Source organism: Phocoena sinus, chromosome 13 (genome assembly GCF_008692025.1).
Source record: "Phocoena sinus isolate mPhoSin1 chromosome 13, mPhoSin1.pri, whole genome shotgun sequence".
NCBI lineage: Eukaryota > Metazoa > Chordata > Mammalia > Artiodactyla > Phocoenidae > Phocoena > Phocoena sinus.
Genome location: NC_045775.1, coordinates 82,612,219 through 82,631,779, shown reverse-complemented (window position 1 = coordinate 82,631,779; position 19,561 = coordinate 82,612,219). Strand labels below are relative to the sequence as shown.

Below are 19,561 nucleotides of genomic sequence, written 5' to 3'. Positions count from 1 at the left end.
ATACAATATGATACAAATGAACTTATTTACAAAACAGAAGCAGACTCACAGACATAGAAAACTCATGGTTATCACAGGGGAAGGGGGGAGAGGGATAAATTAGGAGTTTGGGATTAACATACACACATTACTATATATAAAATAAACAACAAGGTCCTACTGTATACCACAGCGAACTACATTCAGTAACTTGTAAAAATCTATAACGGAGAAGAATCTGTGTACATCTATATGGCTGAACCGCTGTGCTGCACACCAGACATGCACAACGTTGTGACTCAACTATACATCAATAAAAAATTCTTAAAAGAGGGGAGACCCGTCAGAACAGCCTGTAAGGAAGTTACAAAGGTAACGGCCCTTTGAACAGCTGATCATTTTTGTCCTCAGCAAAATTACAAATGGGGAAACTCCAACCGCCAGCCCCCCTTACCTTCTTCCAATCAGAACCTCCGCAGTCACCGCCCCTGGAACCAAGCAGCCAGGTTGAACCAAGTCACCCACTAACAGGCTGGAACGGAAACCCAGGATGGCATCGAGGAGGGGCAGGAGGAGGTGCACGGTGATGGTGGCCAGCGTCCTGAAACGTCTCCCCTTGCTTATATCTTTAAAGGAGCAACATTCGGGCTGGCTTAGAGGAGGGAGCCGTGCTGACCATAGCAAACACTACAACATGTGCCTTATGCCAAAAATAATTCCTGATGAATTGTTCTAAATGTAAAACAAACCATGTAAGTACTAGAAATAATAACAGGTGAATATTTAAGTAACCTCAGTATCAGCAAAGGCAGGAACCATAAATGGAATTAAACAAGCATGTGCAAGGTGCCAAGTGCGGTGCTGTCCCTCAGCGAGGGCACAGCATGACACCCTCTCATGGACAAGGATGGGGGGCCAGCTGTGTCACCTCCATTGGGGAAGCCAGGACTCAATTTCACAACAAACAGCAAAAAGAAAAAGGTGTGTATCACCACATAAGATTTTTTGACTTCTGTAGACCCCCTACCTACCATCAACAAAACGAAAAGACAGCTGACAAGTAGGTTTAAAAAGACCACAAAATGTGACAGAGGAGTGAACAGACTGTGTATTAAAAACAGTCATATGAAAAAGATGTACACTCGAAGTCACAAAAGTAGAAGCACAAATATAAGTATAAAAGATGTCCAGTTTCAGAGTAATCAAAGGAATGGAAGTGAAACAAGGTGCCGTCCCCAGCTCCGATGAGAAAGGGAAAGGCAGGTGGTGCTCCAGGTGGTAGTTTATGGGAGTACTCTGGTAGTATTAAAAGTTCAAAAATTTCAGAACATTGAAATTATCCTTTAGTTGTACATCTCTACTGCTAGGAATTTATCCAAGGGAGATCCCTGGGCACGCGTGCCGAGCACGAGACGCAACGTAATGAAGAATCAGGCCATTCATGGAGTGACATTTCAGCAAGTCACACAACGGATGGCCAGGCAACCCACAGAGTTGACACCACCCACACTTACGGACGTGGGAGGGTATGAGCAGCGGCTAACACTCAGGAACGTTTGATGCCAATCATCTCACACTGCCCACTGTGTCCACGCTTGGCACGCAGATCTCACGAGTGGTTCCTTCTCTCTCCTGCTGGAGGCATAAGGGGATTTTTCTCTGATACTCACTGTGGGTCATGGTCGATGATCTGGAGAGCACAATGACCCTGGATTAAAATTTCCTCGGTTCCTGGGACAAGATGGCAGAGTAGAAGGACCTTGAGCTCACCTCCTCTCGTGAGCACACCAAAATCACAACTAACTGCTGAACAGCCATCGATAAGAAAAGATAAGAACCTACCAAAAAAGATATTCTGTAACCAAAGACATAAAGAAGGAACCACAACGAGACAGTAAGAAGGGCACACTCGCAGTACAGTCAAATCCCATACCCCTGGGAGGGGGTGGGTGACCCCCAAACTGGAGAGTAATTATATGGCAGAGGTTCTCCCACAGGAGTGAGAGTTCTGAGCCCCATGTCAGGCTCCCCAGCCTGGCGGTCTGTCTGTGAGAAGAGGAGCTCCCAGAGCATTTGGCTTTGAAGGCTTAACTGCAGCATCTCCACAGGGCTGGGGGAGACAGGAACTTCACTCTTACAGGGTGTACGCAAAATCTGACGTGCACTGGGACCAAGGGCAAAAGCAGCAACTTTCATACTCAGCACATGGAGGGAGGCTCAGAGAGGGCAAGCAAGCTGCTCAAAGTCACCAGCCAGTGAAAGGCAGGACAGGATAGGGATCCGAGTCTGTCTGAAGCTGAATCCCACACCTCACTGCCCTCTACTTCCAACTAAGTGAAAACAGGATTATAAAACAGAAATGTCTCATGTTTACAAACACTGAGCACTCAATGCAATGCCCAGCAGTCCAGCCAGATGGTCCGGCCAGATGCCGGCCACAGAACCAGTCCTCCTAATGTATCCGAATGAATCAGGCAGACCAGGTTTAATGATCTCGTTAGTTGTTTATTGTCATTCTAAAGACTAGCACATTTACAGCATACATGGCTTTGAATGAGCTAAGAATATATAAAACGGTAACTACATGTTTATATATATTAATACTGTCCAAAACAAATAAATAAAAGTACCCTAATGCACTAAGCCTGACAAATACAATTGTGTAGGGACAAAACTGTTATTATACAGTATTTGTACGTTTTTAAAGGAAACCAAAGGCAACTGTGCTGCAGACGCTGTCACAGAATCCACGTCACATCTGAGCTTTCAGTGTCTCAACGTTTCTTTTTAAATGGGTGCCTTATATAAGGAGCACTTGATGGAACCTCTATTTTACAGGAACCTGTACAACTGCCTTCCTTCTCCAACTGAAAACTCAAAGCTCCCGTGTGACCTGGGTACCTGCAGCCACCACGATGGGCAACGTGGCCCCCACTCAACGAGCTTTGTAATCGCGCAGTGCCGCTGTGAGACTGACTACCGCACAGGAGCGGGGGAGTAACGCTCGGGTGGAATACTGAAACCTGAATATTTTCTACGTGATTAGCCAAGTCTTCGACTTTTATGGTGATCCAACATGAAGCCAAAATTAGGAAAATATTCACATAAAGGTGCCACATGCAAAACCGCTAACAGAGGACAACATTTGCTATATTCCCTTTTGGTAAATGCAGGTAATGCTCTTCAGACCAAAAAAAAAAAAAAAAATCTGAAAGTTGTATGAGTAACATGAAAAATACAAGGGAGTTTTAAAAAATGTTAAAATGAGTAAAGATGGAAATATATAGATACTAGAAAATGACAAATTAAATGAAATGGTGGAGGTGAAAGACTAAATCAGCCATACTGGAAGCTGTCTTTGCACATGGATCGACACAGCAGGAGAATCTGACACCACCTGCCGCCACCTGTGCAGTGGGCTTGCGGGACAAGTTTCTCCGCCTCCGCCCTCCACAGTGCACCCAGCTGTGCAGGGGTTGGTGAGCACCAAGGGTCCCTCACTGACTCACCCTCCACACCAGTTCACACTCACCAGTGGGCGTCAGGAGACAGCAGGCTCCAGGTGTGCACTGACTTCTGAGGAGGAAAGGCTCTGAAAGGTCACCTGGTTCCACCCTTACCTGATGCCCACCCTCTGTCCCTGCCAAGGGGTGGTCTTGCCCGTGCTTCAGCTCCCCAGGCCCAAGCCTGTTACGTGTTTCCAAGTGGCATTTCTAGAGGAGCCCAAAGAATAGCATTTAGGATTTTAGATAAAGGAGCTTCCTAAGGGTTCACAAGTCGTTAGGATCAGTATCATGAATATGTGCCACATACATTTCTTTTACAGCCTTTTAAATAACATGGAAACATAATGATAAAAACAATTGATAAAAACATGTAAAGAAAAAACTCTGCTCTATGCAATGACTCGTCACCTTATAATAGATGACCAGACAGAATTTTCTATGAAATTCCTAAGCTTTATGGTCCATTAACCCCTTTCAAAATCTCATTTTAGGAGATATCTCAACTTCCTCAATAGCCATCTTACATAACAGAATGAGTAGTAACAATTATTGCAGACCTAAAAGACAAGTTTTCATCAGATATTCAAACATGATTGTATTGTCTTCTGGAAGACAAAAGATTGGGAAACCCACCAGAGGACGTCAATTTTGAAAATACTGAGGCTTCCACTATCTCTATGCACAATCCCCCGTTGTTGACCGAGAGGCATCAGACAATACCACGTGCGAGGTCCTGACCTGGGGAAGAAGGGGAGACGTGCCCTGGGGCCGCGGACTACACACGGGGCATAAGGCAACAGGAGCCGGCTGGCCTCATGTCCTCGAGCAGACACCCTGTTCTTTAAGGGACAGGGGTGGCCCCTACTGTGCGGGCGGCTTTTCAGGTATTGTCTTCTAATATAAGTCTTATCTCAGGCTGATTTATCAGCCTTTACTTCAACTCCTCGTTCCACCCGTGCTGTCGCAGGCAGGCTGATGCCCCAGAAGCACTCGCCCTGGCCGCATGAGAGAGCGAGCGTCTTTCCCCAAAGCTTCCCTTAACATTTAACATTTAGTGGTCTGCCCGGGATCCAATCATTTAAACTATTATTTACTGTTTTACATGGAGATTTTTAAAAAGCAGATTGTAAATCAATGCTCAATTTTGAGTTACTCAGTAGAAAAATAAGTTAGGTGAGCAGCTGCCTAAGTGGGCGTTTTAGAAAGTCTTAGCATTTCAGACGCACCTGGCTTGATTCATACAGGTAACTGTTGTTATCTGTGTGGTTATGGCTGAAGGCTGTTTAAATGGGCAGTTGTTAACTTTCCACACTAGTGAGCCCAACATTACCTGCTATGGATTCCAACGCAAAAAACATGCTCTATAGACTCTTTAGTGAAATAGTTTTAAAAACATAAAAGTAAAAGCCAATCCTTCAGGTCTTCTTGAAGAATTCATATATGACACTAGAGGGTACCCACATTTATTACATAACAGCTAATTAGAGGAAACCGTGTGTTCATGTTTCAACTTTGCCGTAAGTCCCTTCAGGAGGCCTGTAATGCTTGGGGAAAGCCTTCAGCTGCAGGGAATTAAACGCATATTTGCGACTTCCAACATTCTTCATTGTATTTTCTCTTCGACAACCCTCACTGGGGAAAAAACAAGCACAAGAAATGACAGCAGTAAAAAAGGAAAAAAGAAAAGACTTAGATGAAATGAACTGATTATTTTCATAGCATTAAAAGAAAGGCTGATTAATTTAAATGGATGCCAGACTCATTTACGACAATACACACGTAAGATGGCGGGTTTCTGAACAAGGCAATTAAGAAGCACAGAGATGGACACAGGCTGTATGGGACTGCGAGGTTTGCATTTCCAAAAGCAGCACCGTATCGAAGTGGAGGACTTTTTTTTTTTTTTTTTTTTTTTTTTTTTAAGGTAATGGTTTCATGTATTTCGTGTCTGGTTATCTGAGGGGTCTATCCTAACTAGTGGTTCAGAGGTCTGTCACATAGCAATTTGAATGGAAAAAGTGCTACTCTTACCAAAAGCCTTTAAAAAGCTGCATTTTTCTATATTAGCAACAGCTGTTAACCATCTCCAATTCAAAATGCTGATTTTCCTTGCAGAATTCAACATGTAGCAAAACCATCTGGCTAAGGAGGAGGTGGCTGTCACATGCTGTCTCAACCTGGGAGACAGCTGTCCCGGGCACACAGCAATGCCGCGGGGCTGTGCGATGGCTACATGGCTCTCAGCGCTGGGGCGTCGTGAAGAAGTGACCCCACCGAGGTCACCTTCTCCAGGTGAGCTGCCCTCGTGGTCACCTCTCTCAAGAGTGCCACTGAGCCAGTGAGAGCCCACAGGGGCCCCTCCCTAGAGAACCTGCCACCAGCCTCTTCCGCTGCTGCATTGATCAAGGGTTGTCATTGGCAACCCAGTGGGCAAAGCAAATGCTCAACAGGGGGATGAGCTGTCGGGCAGGCCTCACATTCCCGAATGGGAGCCTCAGGGGAGCTCTCTGGGGAATGTTCTGATAGACATGAGATTCACAGGCAAAAGCGATTCGAAATAGGAATGACTTCCTATATACCACAGTATAAGTACATAGTTTTATATTATTCTAAGACTAGCATTTAAATCAACTAATTATTAAATTTAGTACAAAATCCCCTTTATGAGATGTAAAATTTGCAGTTACCAAGAAACAGTGATTTAAAAAAAATATTTCAAGTTGTATGAAGACCATTATGTCATGCATTTTTAAAAAATATCAGTGGCAATTGCTCAAGCCTTTTAAAGTGAAAATGACAATCTCACTATTAAGAACATGAAAAATATTTTTGGTAAGACAGTGCTTTTATTCAGAAGATAAACTCGGGTATTTTAGAAAAGTATCCACCTGCTTGTTATATTAAGTAATTTAGTAACTCAGATATGCTTTCTTGTCACGAGAGCCTCAAAGCCCTCAGCTACATGTGTGTCATCCGCACTGAGCGCCTAGGCCATACGAGCAGGGAGCCCTAGAGTAAGTGAAGACCGTGTGGGTCTGACATCCAATAATCAGATAAAAATACTCCGTTTAAAGCAGAAGCTATATAGGTGCTTCTTTAATCTTTGGAAGCTCTTACATTATTGGCCTATTTCAGATATGGCTTCTCCATTTACAAAGAAATGTACACACTTTTGAAAAACTACCTATCAGCAGTAAATGTCAAACTGCTTTGAGGAATGAAGAAGAAGAATTTGTGAACTGTGACGTTACCTTTTTATTTACATGTTAAAGAGGCTGATTACTGGTTTAGCTGGCTGAATATATATACTACACATGAAATTACAGTCAAGATTACACTTTATTTTTAAATTGTGCTTATTTTCCCTCAAATGTTTGAATTTGGACTGAGTTTACAAAATCTGACTAATGAGGCTGATCACATGCTGACTCTATCACCCAGTGCTTAGACAAGCTCCAGCCTAGGGCTGGGGCCTGAGCTGTGGAGAGAGGCAAGCCCGTGCTGTGGTAACTGGCGTTTCCTGCCGCAGGGGCCAGCCTGCGTCCTAAGGCAGAATACTTTGATCCCTCACAACGGCTGCATTATTTTTAGGAGTCTATATTTCAAAGCTACATGGATTTTTTTTTTATTATATCGATAAATTATTTCAAGGACATCTATTTTTTAAAACAAAAAATTAAAATTGAAACCCCAAGTGGCAACTAGTTTTAGTGACAGCTCTGTTTTTCCTTTCCGGAGGGGATCTTCCCCTTCAGAACTCATATGGACACGAGTGTCTTGGTGATCCTGAACATCTAGAGTCACCTGCACTGACACTTTCTCAGCGCTAGCATTAGCTCAGAAGCAACCTGAAAACCTTCACCAAGTATCAGTGACTCCCCTTTCTTGAATCATCTCCCCATCTTTGTTTTATCCTGCCTGTTACTTACTAAAGCAGGAAAGATTTCAAATATGTATTTAGCCTGACTTCGTAAGGCCTTGGCGACATGAAAGCTCAGCTCAAAGGCACGCTGAGCTTCCTTGCTCAGATATTCTAAAGCACCACCACCACCCCCAGCCTCGTCTGATCTCGTGGTGTGCTGTCTCCATCTCACCTCGTGACTGCAGTTAGAATGTACTGCCTCCTGACCCACCCCTGGAGAGAAAATCCAAGAATCTTAGCCCTTTTCCTTCTATCCATTTCTCTCTTATCTTAGCAGCCAAGCCTACAGGAAGGCCTGGTGGGCACCATGACAGCCGGGGGCAGACAGCCGGGGGCAGACAGCCGGGGACAGACCATGGTGTCCATGAGGCCCCGCGGGGGTTGCCGGGGGGGGTGGGCGCTTGTCTAGCTGGCCGCGGCCCCGGTTTGCTGGGCGGGTGGTGGCACCCGGGAAGAGGAGGGGACACTCTGTGTGGTCAGAAGGGCCTCCCTCATCTGCGCATGGTCTCTGCCAGCCCAGAGGCGGGCACAGCACGTGTCACCCTGGGGGCGGCAGGAGTGCTTTACCCAGCACAGGCTAGGAGCTATGGAACGTGAACCGTGGGCCCTGCCTGCCCTCCTTCCAATAAAGGAACAAGATGGTCTCAGAAAGTCGACTTGTACACCTTGATGTGGAGGAGGACAAGTGGTGGACACACCTCTCCACAAGAGTCACAGGTTGGCAGGACCTCACCTGTGACTAGTGTCATGTTGCTACAACTTAACACCACCAGTCACTTGGCTTCTGGAGAGAGACTCCCTCCTGACAGATGTCAGGAGCTGTGCCACAGAGCAGCCACCTCATTCTAGAAAAGACAGAGCGACCACACTGCACTTGTGAGGAGAGTGGACTCAGCTGCCCTAGGCCCTAGGCTGCCCCAGTGCTCAGGTCTAGGACACAGCGGGGAGGAGAATGCCCCTTCATCTTAGAATTTAAAGTCCGCACCTGCCCTCTGTCACCCACTGCTTCTGCAGTCGTAACTGCCTCTACAGTTCCCGGAACCCAGACTCAGATCTGAGGCCAAACCAGAGAAACCCCAGAGTCAGTTCTGGAAGTCTGGGGGAGGGAATGGAGAGGCCAGATTTTGTGGTGGACTGGGTTTGCATGCATGGCTGGGGGTGAAGTTTCTGGAAAAGCCAGCTTCTCTAAATTCACTCCAGTGTTTCTAGAGTGGTGAAAAGAAATCCACTGCCATAAAATGCAATGTATGGGAAAGCCAGCTGGAGGCCAAAACAGAAGCACAACATAATCAGAGCTGGAAAACAGAGAAGCCACCGCCCGTGTCTTATGCAGGATCTGTGGGGTTCCCTGTCATCTGCTCTGCTGCCTTCAGAGGTGTCTAGCCACCGTTTTCCACACAGGAATGTTAAGGTTACAAATCCTCCCATTTTACAGACGTTGCCATGTTAAAATTAAGAGCAATAAGAACAGAAACCAAAGTGATCTTTTCTCTCTCACACCTCCATCTGGCACAACTGCCCAAAAGTGGACCTTATTTTTTGGTAAATTTTGATTTTTTTTTTCATTATTAACCATATTTGATTTGTAAGAGAGAAAAGGTATCTGGACTTGAATCTGGAATTAAAGAAGCAGGGGTTTTTCTTTTTTGATGAAAAATGCTATTTCAAGAAAAATAAATGTATCTAACTTCAACAGCCTTTTGTTACTCTGTGCATTTGTTCCTGGATCAGTTTAATGACAAAGATTTAAAAGAGTAATTCTAAAGTCACATGCAATATGTTATTTTTATGTGCCTGATTTGATACAATGAGCTACCGTCCTCACAGCTTTGTGTCATCCCAACTTGGAAATAGTAACGTAAGCAAGGAAATGTTATTAATTCTGCAAACTGTTTGCTACTATAATTTCAGGGACTACGCTTTGAAATGAAAGCAGAAAGTACATGTCCTATTAAATAGGTTTATCTAGGTGAGCCAGTTAGAAAGCATCTACACTTTTCATTTCTCTTCAAAAGGAAAGGAAAGGTTAGCCGTACATTTAAAGAATAGTATCAAATATACAAATTCTTTCCTGACAGAATTCCTCTCTCTAGGAAACAGGGCACAAGAGATATACAGGTAATAAATAGTTTTACATCAAAAGGCAAGAGATTTGGTACAAGTAATTCCAGGCCAGCTAAACAAAGCAGTAACAGAGCTCTGTAAGAACATGTTACAAGCACTGAAAACTCTACAGAATTTAAACGAACACATCCTCTTGGTGAAATAATTTGGCAGGTATTTACAATTCAGAACAACAAAATGTCAAACTGTAAGGCATGAAATACATCTCGGCGGACCATGCTCTGACACGTCCCTTCTGTCCAGTCAGGTACACGGTGGCTGGACATGTTCTGGCACTATTTTTTGGTGATTTGTTAATTTCTCATAACGATATTCATTTGCAACGCAATTTGGCCACCAGGTATGCTACGCTCAGGAAAAGCCACGCAATCAGTAAATTGGGGCTCAGAGCTAGTAAAGGGATGGAACAGAGGAGGCTGGGGTCTAGTCTTAAGTCTCGGGTGGGCACCAGGCCGCTCAAGTTCTTCTGGGTGACTACCTCCCGTGTTCCAATGCTGTGAAAAGGAAGAAGGTTGGGAGAAAGGAAGAGAAAAAGGGAAAGAAAATAAAGGAAAAGGAGAGATACATGCAATGGATTTTTTCAAAAGTGTGGGGGAAAAAAAGAGGAGAACCAAAAGATAAGATTTAAAAAAAAACATGGAATGAAGCCACAACACAAAGAAAAAGATGATATGCAGAAAAGGGTGTAAAAGGGATACCAAAACAAAACGAGCACAGTTATAAGAAAAAAAGGAGAGAAAGAGAAGGGAAAATAAGAAAAAAATACTGTAATCTACTGAAAACAAACACGTGTAGGCCGACTAAATGGTTTTCCATGTTCACACCCTCGGCTGCCAAGCACACGCCATGCTGCCCTGCCATGCTCGCACATGCAGCCAGACGTGGACTCCAAAGAGCAAGCTGAACATGAAGAACCGTCGGGGGCGTCTGACCTTCTCACAGGTGCCCGAGCGGCAGGTGGTGCAACTTATTTCGCCAAAGCTGCCTCTTGATTAAACACTCAGAGGATAGCCGTTTCCCTTCAGTATCAACTGCAGGCAGAGCCCTCACCAGACTCGCCTTGGCTTTTCGCAGCGGCAGGGCGTGAGCTACCATCCCGAGTCATCGTTCTGTGAGATGGGGTCTACCAAGAATGGAGTCCAACCCAGCTCACTGGAAACTGGGGGTCTGTCCCCCTTTGGTGCTACCGAAGAAAAGTGCTGAGGTGAGGCTCCCGGAGGACCCTGGATGCCCTGGATGTGCCATTCTCACGGGGGGACGCTTCTCATGCCACGAGCACTGATCACGGGGTCACGACCCCGGCCAGGGCAGTCTTGGGGGCCACTGGGGCTACTTAGGAAGGCCCACTGTTGTGTCTCGGCCCCTGCACTGGGGATGGAGGGGCACCACCAGCAGGGAGCTGGAATGGGCTCCGACGGCAAAAGCCAAGCGTGCGCATCTCTTCCCAGCTCCCTGGTGTCGCTCGGCAGCCTGAAACAGGCGCTGGCGGGAGTGTTTATGCCACAGAAATTGGCAAACCAGACAGATCAGGTTTTGTTTTTGTTTTTGTTTTTGGAGAGAGCTGGCTGTCAAGCACTTGCTAGCACCGCACTGGCCAGTGCTCACCCTGGGCCTCCAGGACACAAGACAGCCGAGTGTTAGCCCTGCCCCTCCCCCAGCCCACCTGCCCCCAGCCGCCCCACCCCGCTGCCTGCGTGCTCTGCTCCTCCGTCAGGCAAGACGCAAGCCAGAAAGCAAGAGAACCACCGCAGGGCATGGCCAAACCTCCTGCTGCCTCCTTAGGGCTCCGGGCTGCCCCGCGGCTCCTGGCCACACCGCAGCCAGAAACACCAGCTACCGACCAGCCACCTGGAGCCTGCAGCCTATGAGCAGACATGTCTTCCCCACACGGGATAATCCAAAAAACAGAGAAGTCGGGTGGGGGGCGGCGGGTAACAGTGTCACATGGAAACAAATGCATGAGGTCGGGTGGACAAGGGTGGCGAGCACGGCACCCGGGGCTGGTGCTCTGAGGATCCCGAGGGCGGCAGAGGCGAGATGGCATCGAGCTTTGCTTTGGTTTTGAATAACTTCTTCAATGATTATTAACGTAACATATGATCATGGCAGAGGTTTTAGAAAATTCAGAAAAACCTAAATAAACTTAAAAAAGACATCTGTGATTGGAGGCAGAAGGGGTTTCAGAGAAGCAGAGGGAGGCCAAGGGAATGGTGCCCGTCCCATGGGAGGAGGGTCCTTCCCTACTCAGGACCCCAGGGTCCCTGCCGTAATGTAGGAAAGCAAGGCCAACTTCCCAGGCTCAGAGGCGCTCAGAGCAGTGGCAGGATGATTACCCAGCGGGTGGTGGGCAGGCCCCTGGGACACTGGGTGTGACTGGTATGGGAACAACCTGTCCATTTGTATTAAAGGCCTTACAAGGGTGTACACTCTTTAACCTAAGGAATCAACAGGGCAGACGTGGGTAGGAGAAAACACAAGGGTGTTCACTGCACCCTTATTTAAAGTGCTGGCACACGGTGCACAGCTTAAAGATTCAAGGACAGCAAATTGGATAAATTACGGTGTGCTGAACATAAGGCCCACATTCATTAACCTGAACAAAAGCTCACGAGGCAGTTAAGTGAGAACAGACTAAACCCGTGGGCAGAATAACACACCCATCTGCGTCTGTTTGTGCACGGTTTGTGTACTATTCAGGGACTGGGTAAGTTGACCGACGTGTGGGTTAAGCACGCTCACACACACACGTATGTACCTGAACATCCATCAGGACGTTAGCAGTGTTCCCTGTAGTAGCAGGAACACGGAGAATTGTCCTGTGGGCTATGGGCTGGTGCGGGAGTCACTGGGGTAGGGGCTTATGTGGATTTTCTTATTTTCCTACAAGGAATAGCAATCACCCACGTGATCAAAGTTGTGAGCGTGCCTCGTGTGTTGTAAGCCTCCCAGTTCACCTGTGCACGTGTGGGTAACTGCCCACAGCCCCTTGGCGGGCTGCAGGCCAGCAGATGGGGCCGCCCGTGTGTCTAAGGAGCTCCCTGGTCTCCCGAGACCTTTGTGCTCAGACAACAGTCAGAACAAACTTGTTTTCGTCGAATGTGTTCACAAAGCCAAGACTGGATAGAGGGGTACCAACCGTACACCTGGCGCACGCCTACGGCACGGACCTCATCCTAGTATCTGCCCCACAGCTAGAGCTGTGTCCCTCCATTTTTCTCGTCTCTCTGCGGCCGGCGGCCTGCGTCTCACCAGTGCGGTCCTCCCCTCCACCTCGCAGCTGACCGCACCAGGGATGCTGAGACCCCACCGCCTCCCTGAGGCCGAGGCAGGGAGAGGGTGAACTTTCTAAAAGTGCATCAACAGGCAGCCCTGAGGTCACGAGGTTTGGGTGAACTTGGAAAGACCAAACAGGAACAAACGGTTCCAGTTCTACAAAACGCTACTGTCAAGAGGCAGACGCTCAGGCATTGCTTTCGTGTAAGACTGTGAGAAGGTGAAACGGCAGAGACATACAGAAAGGATAAGAGAATTGAATGCTTTGAAGAATTTGGTGAGAGGACAAATGGTACAGAACATTCAGTAGAAGTGACTTGGAAACGAGACTGGAACAGCATTGGCGGCCACATGGAAGAAGACAGGAGGAGCAGGTTTCTTATCCTTTCTTTGGTATGTGAGGGGAGGTGCTCCCCGGCAGTGCCGGAAACAAGGCATCGCTCGGCAGCGGGCAGAGTTTTAGTCCCAGGTTTCATCCTGCAAACACGCCTGCTGCCTCGGAATCAGAACATCATTAGGGCAAGGTGGCCACGGCACAGGGACAGGGGAGGGGCTGCTTCCAGGAAACACTCACTGGACACTGGGCTCATGAAAGCAAACCCAGGCCACCACTGGGAGAAGCGGAGCCAACCGGCGCAGCCTGCGGACGCTCGGTCTCCCCTCGGTTTGAAAAGAGACAACGCGGGATGGGAACAGCCAGGGCCTGCTGGGATGCCTGGGCCCTGAGTCGCACCCACAGCAAGATGAGTGGCCGGGGCACACCGGGCACCAAAGGGCAGCCACACGGCCGCCTCCGAGCTCACCACCTCCCTCCCCGCTGCCTCGGCTCGCCCGCTTCAGTGCAGCCCCACTCAGACACAGCACCGGCTCTTTTCTCCCCCTGACTCAAAAGAGGACACTGGATGTGATGGGCCTGGAGTTTGACTTGGCAGACGTGGAGGAATTTTCCAAAGCCAAACTAGAGCGCGGCCGCCGGGCCCGGGGGACTCACCTGCGCATGCACTCCAGGGCCTGCGTGAAGACCTGCGGGGCCATGCCGTGCTCGTGTTGCAGGATCAGGCACTGCTCCAGTGTCACCGACATGGCCGTGCGGTCCTTGGCGCTCTTGCAGCTGGTGAACCGCACCCCATTGAGGCGGCGGCAGATCTGCCAACGGGAAGGCAGGCTTTACTTAGGGGGAGACGGGACAGGTCGCTGCCCCGGGCCACCTCCCGGGGCCTCTCCCATAGGATGCTGCTGCCTCCCGGGGACCCGCCGTCCGCTCAGCCACATTCCCAGCTCTGCCCGGACCAGCCCTTTGCTGCCCACCCCCTGGGGTAGGTCAGAGAGCTCCCAGGATGCCCAGCCCCCGCCAAGTCTCTAGGCCTTTCTGGAAGTGACAGCACAGACCCACTGGTCTCTACACGCTTCCTCGTCTGCACAGGTGGGAACAGCTCAGCAGACCCACTTCCCTGTGGCCACCTCCTGCCCACCAGGCTCCCCTCCAGCTCGACCCAGGGCCCTGGTACAGGGCCCAGCGTACCTCCCCTCCCAAGTGAGGGGCTCCCGTGGAGGGCAACCCCCCTGCTGAGAAAAGGCCGCCTCAGGGCACCTCGTCACCCCATGGAAGGACACCTGGGAGCATTTGCTCTGCATTACTAGGAGCAATCCTAGGCACACAGTCCCCGAATCGAGAAAGCCCTAGAACAAAAGACTTTTTTTTTTTTGGTATAAAGTTTGTGGCAGCCTCGTTTGGCAACATGACCAGCTCTTGAGGGGATGTCAAACTATCTACAATTTTTATTTATCCCATTTTGTATACATATTCCTACTTTTCAGTAAGACAGTATTCAGGAGTTTGATTCCAGGGTGCTGCCCCAGATCCCCTGGGGATGTGCAATCATCCACGTGCACCACGTTACACACAGGTGATGTGCACCCTAGCACACGCCTAGGTACCAACTGTACACCGTATCACCTTTCTGAAACGTGGAGCCCTGTGAATTCTAAAACACCTGCCCACGAGAGCTTCAGATAAGGGCCTGTGGACCCGTAGGAGATGCTGCATTGTGAGAACAACATGGGTATCTCACGAAGAGCCATGTGACCTAACGCCAGTGGGCTCCGTGACCTGCTGTTCTCAGAAAAACACCAGAGGCACTGCAGGCTGCCCTACAGACGGCCCCGTGCCTGCTTCTCAGGCCAAGAGGCCTCAGCCGAGACCACGCAGCCACTGCCAGGGGTGCCGCTCTACAGAGGACACAGTGTGGTCCCAAGCACTGTGTCTGAAGAAGGACAAGACAGAAAGGACCCAAACAAGTTCAGCCAAGACCATCAGGAGGAAGATGGGCATCTTGTGAGAATAGACAAAAATTTTTTTAAAAGATTCTAAGCAGCCCCTGAGCTAGGTGAAGAGTGAATTAATAAAATCGTAACTGATGAAGTGAACGGGGACGCGCTCGCTAAATTCCACAGGCTGGAGAGTTCATGACCCAGACACGTGGCATAAACCAAACTACAAATAGGGTCAAAGAAAGTTACATTCATAGATGGTGGATCCAGAGCTCCATGAGGTTCTGGAAGGTGCAGCAGGGTGGCCACAGGTGCACCCCTGCACAAGAGGGCAGCCTGCAGCCCCAGGCTCCAGTCTTTGTGGGGGGACTATCAGCCACTTCGGGGTGCTGGCGGGTCTCCCCATGTGTGGATTAGGCCCGACTAATAATATTCCAACTCTGTGTGTGAGTCTCAGTGTGGACAGGTCCCCTCATCAGGGGTGAGTGAATGACGAGCTGTGAAACTGCTCTGATACCCGGGCTCAGAGCAGGAACTCCACAAACAAATTGGTGAGAAAGTATCTAAGGTTTTATAAGGACTTCATTTCAGAGGAAATGAGGAGATCTGAGCAGCAGTGTACTAGAAACATTGTTTAAAGAGATGGCAGAGGTCCCAGAGATCTCCCTTTGAACCTATTCAAAGATGCAGCAGGTCGTGAGCTCTAGCTGGTTATCGACTGTGCGGGCTTCGGAAGGGGACAACTGTCACCAGCCTGGTTACTCCACGTCCCAGGGGGTAGACTCTGTGTCAGGCTTATCAGCATTCAGGCAGCCCTACAGTGAGCAACTCTCATTGTGTCCTTATGGAGAAATCTGTTCTCTTCACTCCTGGCTGAGGTTTTAATTTGCTGTTGTTATGAACATTTTTTCCCTCACCTCAGCAGCTTGCCAGAGAATGTCAACGTTCTTGTTCTTCCTGGCGTGCACGTTCTGACCCAGGAACCGCAGCAGCTCCGGCAGGCACGTCTGGCTCCGAGATCGAGGTAGGCCTGGAAGAGAGGCGGGGTCGTGGAGCTGGGGCCGCCCGCGGGGACTTAGCCCACGGCAGCCAGCGCCGCTGGAAACGGCCAAAGGATGAGTCCCGGCTGGAGCCAGAGGTTCAGTGTGACTGAAGCAAGAAAGGAGGCCTGTGTTCAGGGACTGGGCCTGGTGGCCAGCACGGTGAGCACTCCGTTACTTTCACTGCCACTTCAGTGCCACCTGCAAAGGGCAACCACCTGGCCTCCTTTCAGCTCTTTCGAGGGGCTGGAGGGGGAGCTCGAATCATCGAGAACGGGAGGGAGTGAGGGAGATCCATCAGGTCTTCAGAACTGCCGCCAGGGCTGGAGGATGTGTAGGGCCGGGGGTGGCGACACTGAGGGGGCCGCCACCCTTGGGGGAGGTGGGAAGGGCAGCCTCCTCCACCGCGACAGTGTCCAGGCCGCTCCAGGACCCCTCCAGCTGGAAGATCAGTCAGACCACCTCACCTCAGAAGCCTGGGATTTTCAAATACCAGGACCACCAGAGGAGAACAGAAGAGCCTCGAGGTCACATCTACGGAAAACAGCCAGGGGGCCTGAATCCGCAAATCACCACCAACTGTGGGATGAAACCGTGCACCCGTTTCCACCGCACAACCTCCCCGGTGCACGCAGGATCCCATGCCAACCACTTCACGCTGCTGCTCGGTGCCCAGCACCACGCTGCTCCGGGGACCGGGCCAGAGGGCTCAGCGTGTGACAGAGGCTGTGGGAACCCAGAGGCTGCGAACCAGAGCCTCCTGGAGGAGACGCACGACCTGACCTCCGGCCCGATTAGCGACACTGGCGCCCAGCAGAGTTGGGGGCGCTTGCTGGTGGGCCCCATTTCCTCAGCCTCGCGGACGAGCGTTAACTACCGGGCTGAGGGCCACGCAGGCTGCGGCACCCCCAGCGTCCTGGGCCGTGGGCAGTGCTACCGGCTTTTGATCCCGCAGGCCTCGCCCTTCCCGGGCCTTTACCCCCTGGGGCCACGCCTCACTGGAAACTGCCGCCCTCCAAAACGTTGAGCGCAAGTCTCCCCCTTCCTGAGCACAAGGCTCCTGATGCCCCAGCATGGCCCTTCCGCCTCAGGGCGCCCGAGCCAGGGGGCTGGCCCGCACACGCTCCCGTCCCCTCAGTCCACGCCTGGGCAGCCGGCACTGTCCCCGCCTCCGGAGCAGTCGGAAGGTGGGCGTTGGCCACAGGCCACCTGGCCTGACCCGGGTTCCTTGGGGGACCTGCCCTCCATGCCTCAGTGTCACTATATGTCAAATGGGTATGAAACCAAGCCCGCCTCCCAAGGCTGCTGTGGGATCAGTTAGATAATTCATGGGAAGTGTGTAGAAGGCCTGGCACGTGCAAGGACTTGACAAATCTGTCACTGGTCACTATGATCGCTGTGGAAGAACACGAGGATGACTCGGTACCTGGGATCCCGAGAGCCCAGGTGCCATGACCTTCAGCTGAGTCCTCAGAAAAGCATTTTACTGACCTCTTAAACGTCATCGCTCTCGAGCTTGGTTGCAGCACACGGGGATCACCCGGGGAGTTTCTAAACCTCCCGAGGCCGAGGCCCCGCCCTCTACACTCTGAGCTGGGCCCCTGGCAAGAGGATTTTCCCAGGTTCCCCAGTGAATTCCGATGTGTGGTCAGTGCCAGAGCCTCGACGGCTCCAACAGCACCTGTCCCAAGCCGCCTTCACGGCCACCAAGCCCAGTGCTGGGCTCACGCCCTCAGTTCATGGGGAGACTGAGGCCCCCCCCGCCTGAGCTCCTGTGCCCACACCATGTCCCCCCACTCGCTCGTGGGCCCCGACCTGGCCCTGCAGGGTCTCCAGTCCTGCCACCCTCTGGCATCTCACAGGCCTGTTTTTCTAGCCCCTTCGCTCGGACCTTTAAGACCCTTCCATCCCCCGTGCTCCAGGCATGTTTCCTGCCTCCCCACGTGCCAGCCCTCAGTCCCTGCCGGCCTCCGGCCACTCGAGGCCGTGCAGCGTGGTCACCCACCCGCACCGCCGCAGCCTCGCCACACGGCGACTGTGAGATGCCCCTCAGACACCAGGGGGGCCCCTCGGCTCTGCGCCCCCCTGGCCCAGCCTCCATGCGAGCCCTCCCCAGGGTCTATCCTCAGCCCTTTCGTGTCTTGCACGGTGACCTCGGGCATGAAAGCAGCCGACCACATTGGTGATAGGGCGGGAGGTGGAGGGGTGTCAGCATCAGCATCAAAGGTCGCTAAGCAAACCTCAAACCCCTCGAGGGACGAAAGACAGCGGGTGGGGACCTGCCGTGGTGAAGAGATACTTACAATCCTCTGGCAAAACCTCCTTAAACTGCTCGAAGTAGGAATTTAACCGCACCAAGCTCTCCACGTTGATAACTTCTTGTAAAGACGTGTCGCCAAACCTTCAGGGGTCACAGAGGGACACCGTTAGTTGGCTAATGTCGCTGCCTCTAGCGCCACGGTGACCGCGTTAAAGGTAACGATGTCGATTCTCTCGATCCTTATGGCGCACGTCTAGATTCTAAGCCACGTTCCTCCCCCCAAGCTTAAGGTCATCTCTCCCGTGTTGGTGACAAGTCTGAATACGTTTCATGAGCAGGAACCCTGCGTGACCTGTGACAGGCATGCCTGCGAGACACCCAGGCTCTTGGGCAGCCCCGCCACGCGGCCCCAGGTCCCCGTCCTCCCACCCCGGAGGCGCCCGGGAGCGGGGCCGGCAGTGGGGCTCTGGCTGGGCAATCAAGACAGTCCCATCTTCGAATCGGAAGTCGCCCTGCTGCTGGATGACCAGACACGACCAGCTGTTCCTGCTGGACGGAGTGCAGGGCCCCAGCCCTCCCCTCACCACACAGGGAGCCAGGCCTACGGGGAGTTGGGAGGGAAGCCACCCGTGAGGAAGGCGCAGGTGCTCATCAAACACGCAGCCCTGGAGTCCCAGGCCTGGACGCACGCCCCCTCCACCACTTCCTGCCCAGCGACCTCCGTGCACGGCAGCCTCTTCACAGTCCCAAAGTCATCCCTCAGGGGGCAGGATGCCCTCCTGTGGGTCCACCGCAACCCGACCACCCCTCATGCCCAAAATGGCTTTTTCTCCTCCAGGCACCTGCTCCCTGGGGGTCGCCCTGGGACACAGGTGAGCTGGCCTTGTTTAGCAGCAGACAAGCAAGCAGAGCACGGACCCGGCCTCCCGTGTCCCCTGTCCACTGCCATGTCCTCCACCACCTGGCCCTCTGCTCACTCCAATCTGGCCTGGCCTCAACCCTTTGCAGAAACCTTTCCAGAAACACCTTTTTCAGAAACCACTCTTGCAGTCAGGAACAGCAGCTGCCAGACACAGGGGATGTTACCTCCTCCTGAGGACACCTCCTTGCTGGGGCCCCGACACTGCCCACGCTCCCTGAAGTGGGCACCTCACCTCTGGCTACACCTTCCGGATCTCTGCTTCCT

The 19,561-nt window shown here is 51.1% G+C and overlaps 1 protein-coding gene across 24 annotated transcripts in view; it reads right to left on the bottom strand.

The window, feature by feature from the left end:
* Window positions 1–19,561, bottom strand: part of INPP4A (inositol polyphosphate-4-phosphatase type I A) — a 163,550-nt gene that overhangs the window by 15,203 nt on the left and 128,786 nt on the right. For 9 of the 24 annotated variants that reach the window (XM_032653347.1, XM_032653343.1, XM_032653353.1 and 6 more), the window contains 4 exons: window positions 18,419–18,516; window positions 15,993–16,105; window positions 13,796–13,950; window positions 2,469–5,117 (listed from right to left, as the gene is read on the bottom strand). In XM_032653347.1, the coding sequence (XP_032509238.1) occupies window positions 4,985–5,117; window positions 13,796–13,950; window positions 15,993–16,105; window positions 18,419–18,516 (499 nt within the window). In that variant the 3' untranslated portion in view covers window positions 2,469–4,984. Of the gene's footprint in view, window positions 1–47; window positions 1,615–2,468; window positions 5,118–13,795; window positions 13,951–15,992; window positions 16,106–18,418; window positions 18,517–19,561 lie in introns of those variants that run through there. The other 15 variants (XR_004352944.1, XR_004352945.1, XR_004352946.1 and 12 more) reach the window with 11 other exon arrangements.